Genomic DNA, 12,058 nt, shown 5'->3' with positions numbered 1-12,058 from the left:
GTAAGCTGGGACGAAGTGAGAGAGTGGCATGGACATATATACACTACCAAACATAAAATAGATAGCTAGTGGGAAGCAGCCACATAGCACAGGGAGATCAGCTCGGTGCTTTGTGACCACCTAGAGGAGTGGTAATAGAGAGGGTGGGAGGGAGGGAGACGCAAGAGGGAAGAGATATGGGGACATATGTATATGTATAACTGATTCACTTTGTTATAAAGCAGAAACTAACACACCATTGTAAAGCAATTATACTCCAATAAAGATGTTTAAAAAAAAAAAAGATATGTGCACCCCAATGTTCGTATCAGCACTATTCACAATAGCCAAGACGGGCTTCCCTGGTGGCGCAGTGGTTGAGAAACCGCCTGCCAATGCAGGGGACACGGGTTCGTGCCCCGGTCCGGGAAGATCCCACATGCCGCGGAGCGGCTAGGCCCGTGAGCCACACCTACTGAGCCTGCGCGTCTGGAGCCTGTGCTCCGCAACGGGAGAGGCTGCGACGGTGAGAGGCCCGTGCACTGCGATGAAGAGTGGCCCCCGCTCTCCGCAACTAGAGAAAGCCCTTGCACAGAAACGAAGACCCAACACAGCCATGAATAGATAAATAAATAATAAATAAAATTCAAAAACACAATAGCCAAGACATGGAAACAACCTAAGTGTCCATCAACAAATGAATGGATAAAGAAGATGTGGTATATATATATATACAATGGAATATATATATAATTGTATGGAATATATATAATGAAATTTTGCCATTTGCAGCAACATGGATGGACTTGGAGGGCATTATGCTAAATGAAGTAAGTCAGAGAAAGACAAATGTTGTATGATATCACTTATATGTGGAATCTAAAAATTGAAACAAACTAGTGAATATAACAAAAAAGAAAAGAGACTCATAGATATAGAGAACAACCTAGTGGTTACCACTGGGCAGAAGGAAGTGGGGAGGGGAAAGATAGGGTTAGGGGATTAAGATGTACAAACTACGTATAAAATAAATAAGCTACAAGGATAAACTGTACAACACAGGGAATATAGCTAGTATTTACAATAACTATAAATAGAATATAATCTTTAAAATTGTGAATCACTATGTTGTACACCTGCAACATATAATATCGCACATCAACTATATCTTAATAAAAAAAGTAAAAATATTTTTTTAAAGTCCCATTCTTCTATCACGTGTTCAGTTATCTCATTTTTTTCTAAGCTTCATAGAATGCCTTTTTTAAAAAACATTTCTTTATTTTTACATTTTTCTGGTTTCTTCCAAAGTTCTGATGCCAACCCGGTAAAGGCTACTTGCTGGAGAGAATCATGTCAGGTATTCTCACATTATTCATAATTAGATACTATAACTAAGAATAGCAATCAGACCCACTTGGGCCATACTGGATGAGAAAGTTCAGGGAAGCTGCTGAAACACAGCGGAGTGTGCCCACTGGGATCTGGTCCATGTTTTCAGAATCCAAGTAGGGGAAAGTGAATAACCTACACATAAGAATTGTGGTCGGGGAGGAGGGGGGCAAGTCAGCTGGGGTGAGTGAGCTCCTCGGCGGTCCCAGGAGCTGCCTGGGTGATGTCTGTGACCCCAGCCCTGGTGCCACAGGCGGGCAACTGCAGAGGACAGTGAGGAACAGACCGACCACCACGTACTGGCCAGCTCACTCTGAGGATAATGATTCAAGCTTTGAAGGAGGCACTAGGATGTCCAGCTATCCATCCAGAAATACCTGGCACTCAAAAATCCACCGTGAGGAGGCAGAACCTGGTACGCTCTCTCAGGGCTGTCCAGAGGAACTTTCTGGGCCGTCCAATACGGCAGCCACGAGCCACAGGCGGCTCCTGAGCAATTGAGATGTGGCTACTGTGACTGAGAAACTGAAATTTTCATTATTTTTAATTGTAGTTAATTTCAATGTAAACAGACCCATATGACTACAACTACCATGTTGGACTTTGCAGCTCTAGGTTTTTAAAAACTAATACAAACACACAAGAAGAGCCTGAAGAAGATTATTCACAGCCACACACCCCTAGTAATGTCTGGAAAGTGGTTCTATCGACAGGGTCCTCACCTCACACAGACCCCGACCCGATGATGGGATGGCTCTTCCCCCACCCGCTCCCCCATGTCCTTTTCTCTCTTCCTCCCTTCCCTCGTACAGAACTCCAGCTTCACCACCAGGGCCTCTCTTATAATCCGCGAGTCCTTCACTTGTCCAAATAACCAAGGTGTCTACATGTCTTCAATTTCTTTCTTTTTTATGGTTGCTATATTATAATCTTTTAAGTGTTAGTGTTTTTTTTAAATTTTCAACTTTTTATTGATGTATAATATATTCATAAAGAAAAGTACAAGTATTATTAGTGTACTTAAGCTCAATGAATTTTCACAAGTTGAATACACCCCTGGTTATCAGCACCAGATCAAGAAACAATACTATCAACACCTTGGAAGCCCCATTTTTGAGTGGAGAACTCAAGAAATGCTGCACCGCCAAGGTTCTTAATGATACAAGTGTTGTGTGGAAAAACATGGGCATCCAGAATGCCAAGTCAAACGGAGATTCACGAGGGTCTGATTTTGAATGCAAAGAAGCTTATGTAATACATTAACCAATTTGTGTCACTTTTTCAAACATGTGCAAGAGTAGGTATTTGATTTTTAAATATCTGTGACAAAAGACTTGGAACTCTTTCAATTAAGTGTTAGTATTATATTTACACATATAACATATTTACGTACATCAGCATTACTTCTTATAGTAACACTTGCTTTGATTCATTTAGAGCTGTTTGAAGCACTGGTTTCCAGAACTGCAAGCACCCAACACAGCGACAACTTCTCTGTGGATCTCTTCTATCCAAACAAACATTTGCTTGTTTCACATATATGATTTATCCTTTTCTCTTCATAGTTATCTACGTGTTTGTTTTATCTGTTTGTGTATTTGGACAAATCTGATGTCAGTTCTGTTCAGCTTTAATTTACATATTCTGTAACTAGATCACCAATATGAATAATTTATCTATACGTTACTTTACCACTTAATGGTGACAGAAAAAGCAGCGAGGACTTCAACACTTATTTGTACTTATTTTTCATTATGAGCGCTATCCTCTCCATACTATTATCACATATTTAAAACACATGCATATTCTGAAACATAACTTCACACTATTTTTTATCATATAACAGAATTACCTCATCCCCAAATAAATAAAAAACAGAGAAAAAGAAACAGAGGCACGGTGAGAGCCAGGGCTGAAGCGGCAGGAGGTTCTGGAATTTCTTGAGAAGGCGGCGAGATGGGCAGCTATGTGGGGAGGATTCAGGAGCGGGAGGGACGAAGGGTGGGGCATGTGTGCACCTGCTGAGACAAGTGTCAGAGGGCAGAGGCCCTGGGAAGCTTGGTGGTCTGGGCCGGGCCTCAGGAGACCAATAGGCCCGGAGGAAGGCGGGCTGGGCAGACACGGGAAATGTTGGAGAGGGGCCTCGGGACAGGGATGGGGGAGTATGATGGGGAGGTGTCTGGCTCCCAGAGGGTCACTACGATGCTTCCTACAGCTGCTAATCTGCATCATGTTTCAGTTTATCCCTGAAATAATTTAAATAAGAAAAAATTTTACCTGTGATGTCCTGAATACCGCGGACCACGGATATGGCCTATCCCTCGGCACCCTGGAGTGGGACAAACAGCTTGACCTGGAAGGATTTTCACATCATTTGCCCCTTCAGGAAGTAAAAGAACATACCTTGAAAACACCCTCAGCAAAGAAGAACTGGAAAGGCTAAAATATGCAAATGATATTCATCAAGACTTTACAAATTAAAAACAAACCGTCACCGGAAACACTTATTGGGTACTTGTGATGTTTTATAAAATGATTTAGCAGAAAATATCAGTGCTGTAATAGATAATAAGAACAGCAACTAACATCAGAGGCTGAGCAAAATGAATATGCATTGAAGAAATTAAAAAAAAAAAAAAAAACCAGAAGAACATGACATGTCTTTCACAGAGTAACATTGGCAAAGGCAACACAGCCATGAGCTGAGCAGGTGAGTGGGTGAGGTCTGGTCTTTGGTTCCCATGAAACTCCCACTCAACCACAGCAAGCCTCCCCCAAAGGGTGGACAGAAACTGAACCAGCAAATGGGGCGCAGAGAAGTGACATGGCCCTCCCTGTGCCACTCAAGTGTGTCCCAGCGGCTGAAGAGCCAACTGCCTGACCATTCTGTACTGGGCTGTGCTGTGCTATATACACTATAGGATACTATTCTATACAGACCATATCATACTGTACTGTACCATCCTGTATATATATAGCATACTCTACTATACTGCACTATACTATATCGTATTACACTATCCTAAACTATATACACTATACTTTATATGCTATACCGTACAATACTATATATACTATATTATACTATATATACTATACTATTCTATACCTTACTATCAATATATATACAATATTACAGTATACTACATATACTATACTAAACAATACATAACCAATCCAGGCCAGAGATGAATTCTGTCAAGCGCAAGAGGCAATGTAAAGATTATCAGGATTGAAACCCCCTTGCTCTGTTCTGTGATTTTTCTCAGTCTCGTTTGCCCCTTCCCTCTCCTCCCCTCCCCCCTACACACACACACACACACACACACACACACACACACATTGGTTCTTGGAATGTTCTACCCCCTCCTGTCATGCTGCTCTGGGCCTCGTTTCGATGAAGATCCCACACCTTCCCCCTCCCTCCCCAGCTCTTAGATTTCCATCTCCTGTTCAAGCTCCTGTCTCCTTGTCCTCGTCTCAAAACTTTCTCTGACTCCCAGCTCTAATTTAACTTGCCTGTTGGGTGAAGACGCTGCACCCTGCAGTTTCTTCAGGAAAAGACGTGCATTTTCTCACACTCCACGTGCCCCGGGATTGGCAGAGAGGCAAGTGCCCTCTTTTCCCGGCACCCCCCCCGGACTGTGCTTCCTCCCTGCTCCTCGAAGACTCCTGATGCAACAGGCCCCGACAATGCTGGCCCCTCGTGGCTCACCCCCCAGGCCCCCATCACCCCGCGCCGCTCAGGAAGACCTCGGCCCCGGCTCCCCGGGTGCCGCTCAGTCCCTGCTCCACTGTCACCCGAGGCGGCCCCAACACCCGCCCTCCCGGTTGTCCTACCCCATCTGCTGCCCTCACAGATCATTAAGTGGCGCATCCCCAGGGGCCGCTTCCCCAAACCCGGCTGGGCCACACACGCAAAGGAAACCCTCCGGATCTTGTCGTCACCCAAAATGGCACCGTTTCCCAAATCATCTCGTAGTCGGGCTGCTTGCTCAGGTAGCCCCCCTGCTGAGACCCTTTTCAACATCATGTGAACTTCCAGGCCACTGATCTCCCTTCTCTCCCACCATCAGTCCCCTCGCATCACGACCCCCTTCCCTTGCCTGAGTCTATCCACCAGTGTTTGACCTTCTGTTGCACATGACATAAACTCTCTTGCCTCTCTGACCTTTTATCACATCTGGTTGTGGAAAAAAAAGCCAGCCATGAATCAGCTGTGTTATCCTGCTGCTCTGTGTTTTACATAACTAACTCTTCCTGGTAAAAACTACACAGCAGTGTGGATTAGGTGTTATCAAAACGTCTGTCTTCAGTGTCACCCGAGCCCTCTAGGCTCTCCCAAACCGCCCACTAACCTCCATCCTCCGGGACCCAGTCGCTGGCTCGCCTGCTGCTTCACCGGAAAACAGGAGCCTGGTCACCTGTGTGCCTTCCTATGACCCCTTCCTTCCCATCACAGAGCAGGGAGCTCTGTGCCCTCCCCCGAGCGAATCCTCGCCGTTCAGGCTTGGGTCTCATCTTCCTCCCACTCTTCAGGAGCTTTGGGCTATCAAATATTCTAATTGCCCCCTGACTACTGAATCCTTTCTACCAACACTTAAACATACTCCAGTTTCCCCCGCTGGAGCCACATCTCCTTTAGCTGGTGTCCCCTCTCCTCCCGTTCACAGCCAGACTTCTCAGGAGGTTCCCTCTACTTGCTCACATCCCATTTCTTGAACCACATCAGCCTGTCTTCTGAGGTCACCCGTGACCTCTCTGCATTAGGCCCAACGTGCACTGCTGAGAGCACACCACACTCGGTGCCTTGGTGCTAGGCTGACCACAGCTGGCTACCGCCTTCCTGAACCGTTACTGTCCACTGCCTTTGGTGACATCACACTCTCGCCATCAGCACGTGGGCATTCTCTTCTTGGCCAGCTTTTCATCCTCTGGTGAAATTTAAAATGTCGGAGAACCCCAAGGTTTGCTCCTGGGCCATCCATTTCTTCGTTCACCAAATGTGTACTATAGATGCTCAAAGGCTACAGCCCAGACACTCTGTCAGTTCTAGACCGATGCATCCAACTCTTCACCCAACATCTCTGTTGGGAATCTCTTAAAGGCATTTCAAATTCAACATGTTCAAAACTGAAGTCACCGCCTGGTCCCCAAACTTCTTTTCCTCTAGAGCCATTCGTCTCAATAAACTGCATTAATCCTTGACATCTTTCCTGCCCTCATTTCACTCCACCCAACTTCCGGCCAATTCTCAATCTCCTAAGTATTTCCACCTGCCAATGTATTCCCATCACTACTGGGTGCCCTGACCCAAGCCATCATCGCCTCCCCCTTGAAGGACCTCAGTACCATCCTTCATTCAGTCCCAGTCCCCATCTTGCAACCAGAGTGACATTTTCAAAACACAAATCTCACCGCATCACCTCCCTCTTAGCTTCTTTCAATGGCTTCTCATGGCTCTTGGGATTAAGTCCCAAATCCTTAGCCTGGCCTACCTGATCCCAACTCCTATCTACTTCTCTAGATGCATCTTACTTGATCTTTCTCCTTACTCAATATTCTGCATCTATACTGGCCTTTTCCTATCCCTTGAACCCACCAGGTTCTTTCACAGCTGAGAGCACGTGCATGTTGGAATGAGCTTCTTACCTCTCAGCCTGGAAAACTCCTACTTATCTTTCAGGTCACAGCTTACATTTCACTTCCTCAGGCTAACTTCCAAGAGTAGGTTAGGTTCCCTTTTTTAATAGCACTCACCTCAACTACAAATTAAGTGATGTATTTGTTTAGTGTCTCTCTCTCTCTCATATTAGAATCATGAGCTGCGAGCCTGGGTGTACTGCACCATTGTGTCGGCACTGCCTAGTATGTCACGTAGTCAGTGCTCGGGACATGCTCACTGAATGACTCGATGAGCTTTCCATAGCTCTTCCCTCAGGGTGCTCAGAGCCTAGAAGAGAGGCTTACATGGAAACCAGAAATTGGCATTACAGTACGATTCTGTTGCCAAGAAGTACTGACCGAGGCTGGGTCCCAGTGTATGATGACGTTAGAACGAGTATTTACACCTCAAATAGATTTTTGTCAAATTTACTGAACAACAGGAAGGTATGCCTTAGACACTTATTATACCCTCACAACTCTGTGAAACACCTTGAGGGATAAGCAGAAATAAGAGCTGCCCTACCCCAAGGCAGCTTTCAGAAAGAGCTTGGAAAAAGAAAACAATTATTAAACAAATGAATGTTTAAAAATTGTAAACAAGCCCCTAATTAAGAAGTATGCTTGTGTCAAACAGTAAAAAAAAAAAAAAAAAAAAATCTATGAGAAAAGAAAGAAACACAGGGTATAAAGAGACTTTTCTCCAAACCGTGCCTCACAGCACACTCCCAAGGCCACCAGCACAAAGGCCTAGAACCTAAACCCACAGACAGGCCAACAAGCCAGTGCCCACCTGCCAGCCCAGATGCAGCTCTGTGCGGACAACGTTTCAGCAGCCTCCCAATGAAGGCTACTGAGTATTTCAGGACTATTTTAATGCACTTGATTCAATCAAGGCTTGAAGTGATATTTTATCAATTTTATCAAATATTTATCAATGCATATTTATCTCCAGATCCCTGATGGGTTTCATAATTCTCTCCTTGTAGGATCTGTAAGGAGAGGCGTGACCCCGACTACCGGAGAAGAGTTAATACATTAAGAACCACAGCAAGGACATAACAAAGAAGTCAAGGAGAACATGCAATGAAAATGCACAGAACCTAACAGTTTTCTTGGTAATTTTGTACGATGAAGTTTAATGGGTTGATTCGATGGTGAATTAGACAGAGAACCATCTGTTGGTGAAAAGAAACCGGTAAATTCTGTAATAGTTCATGTTATTGCCTCTAGGAAAAACGGGAACCTATGATAAAATTAATGCTTTTCCCTAGAAAATAACTGCATTTTTGCCAAGAGTATCTTACTTGTAACTTGGCTATTTGGAGAATTAGGTCTCAAGAAAAAACGTTCTCAGCTCGAAATCCCTTCCTTAGAGACAGCATCGCGGACCGTATCACCCTTTCTTGCCTTCTTTTTCCCACTTTGCCTGAAATGCCCTCCCTAGTCTACCTGCTCGTCGCCTGGCAGGTGAGTCCGGGGCGGGAGGACATCCGCCTCTTCTAGCTTGTTAACTGCTGCGCTCCCCCTGCCGCAGTAGGGACGGCACACAGGAGACGCTGAATACGAGTGTGGCTTGTGAACGAATAAATAACTACAAAGACGACAACACTGACCACCTCTAAGCGCTGTTTTGGTACATCCTGACCACGGTGCTGTGAGATAATCACATATTATTCTCATTTCAGAGCTTAGATTGTCTAAAATCAATCTTCAGTCTGCTAACTACTGTGAGCTACTCGCGAAAACTAGCAGCATCAATAGCTCCTAATTTATTCCAAGTCTTCTATGAAAATTTTACTCAGGCAGGAGTAAATCTAATGGTAGGCCTGTTGCTGCAAGGGAAAAAAAGAAATGGAAAATACCCCTGTGAACTGGAAATTATCTGAGTAACGAACAATGTTTGTACTAACGCGAGACCACAGCAAAGCATGCTCACGGACCTCCATTCTCACAGAGTTCCTCTGTTACCACAGCTGCCAGGGCGGACGCTGCAGGTGCCCACTCAACACCCGTTCCCCGAGCCCTCCTTGCTAAGGAGCCCTGCCTCGGTTCAGGGCAGCAACGTGCCCATGCCTGGCTGATACGGCTGCCTTTCCCAGCCTCTTTCACACCCGGACGTGGCCATTCGACACTGCTCCAGAGAGTACAGTCTAAGGGAAGGGCAATGTAGGATGTTCATAAGTACTTTTTTTGCCTACTTTTAGGTGCTGCTGGCACTGCTTTGCCCATTTCCCCCTTCCTCAATCTTCACGGAACGTAGATATAAGGGCTCATGAGGTGACACGCACAAGGACAGAAGCAAACGTGTTGAAGAGGGCAGAGAATGAAGGATGACGGAGCCTGGACCCAGGACCTGCCAGCGTGGGCCTAGCACATCAGTGTCTGTCATGTAGGAAAAACAACCCTCTCTTTGATGAAGGTATTATGAACAGATTTTTATGTTACTTGCGGCTGAAGAAGCCCTAGAATAAAACAGCGATTGTATTTTGTTTTTCCTTTTGTGAAATCAAGGAATTGTTCTAAAACAAAAACTAGGGTTGCATGTGAGTAGTAGACCTATTGTAACGTAAAGATGATGTAAGGGGTCAAAGGCAAAATCAAGAAATACAAGAGAGGCTGTTCTCATCTCTAGAAAATGAGAAAGGGAGCTGTCCTTATTTCAAAATGGCCTGAACTGGCAACTGTGAGTGATGTGGATAAGAAGGGTTCTCATCCCACCCAAGATGGGGTAGAAGCTGAAATCATCTCCCTCCTTCTGAGCAGAAAGCAGTTTCCTCTCCCAACTGTTATTTGGTACAGAGATGCCCCAGAGCAGAATGACAACCCTGACACTGACTGAAGCAAATTAAGATGATCTATTCGGGCTTCCCTGGTGGCGCAGTGGTTGAGACTCTGCCTGCTAATGCAGGGGACGCGGGTTCGAGCCCTGGTTTGGGAAGATCCCACATGCCGCGGAGCAACTAGGCCCGTGAGCCACAACTACTGAGCCTGCGTGTCTGGAGCCTGTGCTCCGCAACAAGAGAGGCCGCGATAGTGAGAGGCCCGCGCACCGCGATAAAGAGTGGCCCCCGCTTGCCACAACTAGAGAAAGCCCTCGCACAGAAACGAAGACCCAACACAGCCAAATATAAATATAAAAATTAAAAAAAAAAAACAAAACGATGATCTATTCACTTAAACATGTAAGTGAGCCCCAGATTGACGCCGGCCAGCACTACAAGTAAGGATCGAGCAGCAACATTCTTAGCCTTATTTCAACCTTCATTACCCGCTGCTGGAAAGGATGCAGTTCAACCCCAGTCACTTAGCAGGCGTTTTATAGAGAAATGACATTAGCACCAGGTGGTAACAGCCATTAGAGTGGATACAGAAAAGGAAAACAGATTCAAATGTCACTGATAACAGACAAGCAAGATACATTATTTCTTCTTAATTTTAAAATAAAAATAACCACTGAGGATTATTCATTCATTTAAAGAGGTACACCAAGTGCCTGTTATGTGTACCCTGGGTGCTAGAGATACGGTGAACTAAATAGAAGATCTGCCTGCTTTGAGCTCACCTTCTGGTGCCAGAGACAGAGTAAACTACAAATAGAAACAGTGTAACGTCAGTGACAGTGCGAGGGAGGAAGAGAAAGCGACCGGGTGGCAGTGGGGACCCTGGTTCAAGGCAGAGTCGTCAAGGAAGAGGTCCCGATGTTCGGACACGATCCTGCGTGCAGTGAAGGCACGAGCCGTCCTGGGACAACAGCAGGAAGGCTGGTGTGGCCGGGGCCGCGTGGACAATGGAAAGGGCGCAAGAGGCGAGGTGGCGAGGGCCACGGTGAGGTCTCCGCCGGACGCCGGGCTTGACAGGGCACGCCTGAAGGACGGAGTGGGGAGTGAGTCACTGAGGACTGAACTTACTGCAGCCTGTTCTTTGAGCAGCGCTTACTTCTTCTACTCAGAGCTCGGGAAGAGCTACAGGCTGGCTCTGCGCTGTGGTTGAGGCATCGTGCCTGGCGTTAAAGCTGTGACCAGGATCAGAGAGATTCTTAACTGCTGGTAGTTAAGGGATGTCTGGAACCTTGAGGTGGGAGCCAGTGATCTGCGATGTGCTGAGCTCCGGTTTCTACCCACGTGGCCCGACCCCCGAATGAACATGACTCAGAGGATGCCACCCCTAGGCACCGGCATGCAGGGGAGAGGCCGGATGGATACAGAGCAGGTTGAAACTGCATTTCCCTCGTGCGAGCTGCACTGAGAGCTGGGGAGCAATGTGGAGAAGAGTTATTTCAACCACATCCTTCCCTAAGATGCCACAGTGAGTTTGCGTCCGTGGAACGGAGGAGAGGCCTGAGGACTGAGCTCTGGGCGACACAACAGTAGAGACTAAAAGGAAGGAGGAGGGAGGAGGCCGGGAAGCCACGCGCCCGGGGCCAAGGCACGAAGGCTGTGATGCCTGGGGCTTGCAGTGAACAGGCACCAACAAGCCAGACTGACCTTCAAGGGAGAAGGGAGAGAAGAAAGGCGGAGACAATGGCATAAACTACTTTTTCGAGGAGTTTTAGTAGAAAAGGTGATATGAAAGCGGGTTGCGGTCAAGAAGGTGTTTTCCTTACTGTTTCTGTTCGAGTGATGATGGGAATGTTTCCGTAGAAGGAACCCGACAATGCAGAAGGAGAGGGTGTAGTTGTGGGGAAAGGTCCTTGAGTCACGGCCAGCGAGGCCCGAGCATGGCCGGCCTCCGGGGAAGGAAGGCAGCGCGTGGGGACGGGAGGACCAGCTTCTCCACCGCGAGCTTTTATTTTCTCAGTCAAACAGGCAGTGAGATCATCAGCTGAGATTAAGGGCAAGGAGAGCAACAGGATTAAATCTAGGACTAAAAATTTAAAAATAAAGCAAACTGTTAAAATATGCACATGTTCTCACTCCAAGTAATTAAGCTTCCGCTATCTTTATTGTGGATGGGAAACTTTTAGGTTAGTATCCTGTTCTGTTTTGTTTTTTTCCCCACCCCACCCCCCGGGAAATTTATA

At 46.2% G+C, this 12,058-nt stretch overlaps 1 protein-coding gene across 1 annotated transcript in view; it reads right to left on the bottom strand.

Annotated features, from left to right (window-relative positions):
- L3MBTL4 (L3MBTL histone methyl-lysine binding protein 4) overlaps nucleotides 1-12,058 on the bottom strand; it is a 292,044-nt gene that overhangs the window by 144,339 nt on the left and 135,647 nt on the right. Inside the window, exon 12 of the mRNA XM_059893784.1 lies at nucleotides 3,649-3,751. Within this exon, the coding sequence (XP_059749767.1) occupies nucleotides 3,649-3,751 (103 nt within the window). The remainder of the gene's footprint in view (nucleotides 1-3,648; nucleotides 3,752-12,058) is intronic.

This window comes from Balaenoptera ricei, chromosome 14 (assembly GCF_028023285.1).
Source record: "Balaenoptera ricei isolate mBalRic1 chromosome 14, mBalRic1.hap2, whole genome shotgun sequence".
NCBI lineage: Eukaryota > Metazoa > Chordata > Mammalia > Artiodactyla > Balaenopteridae > Balaenoptera > Balaenoptera ricei.
This window is presented reverse-complemented; position numbering and strand designations above follow the sequence as displayed.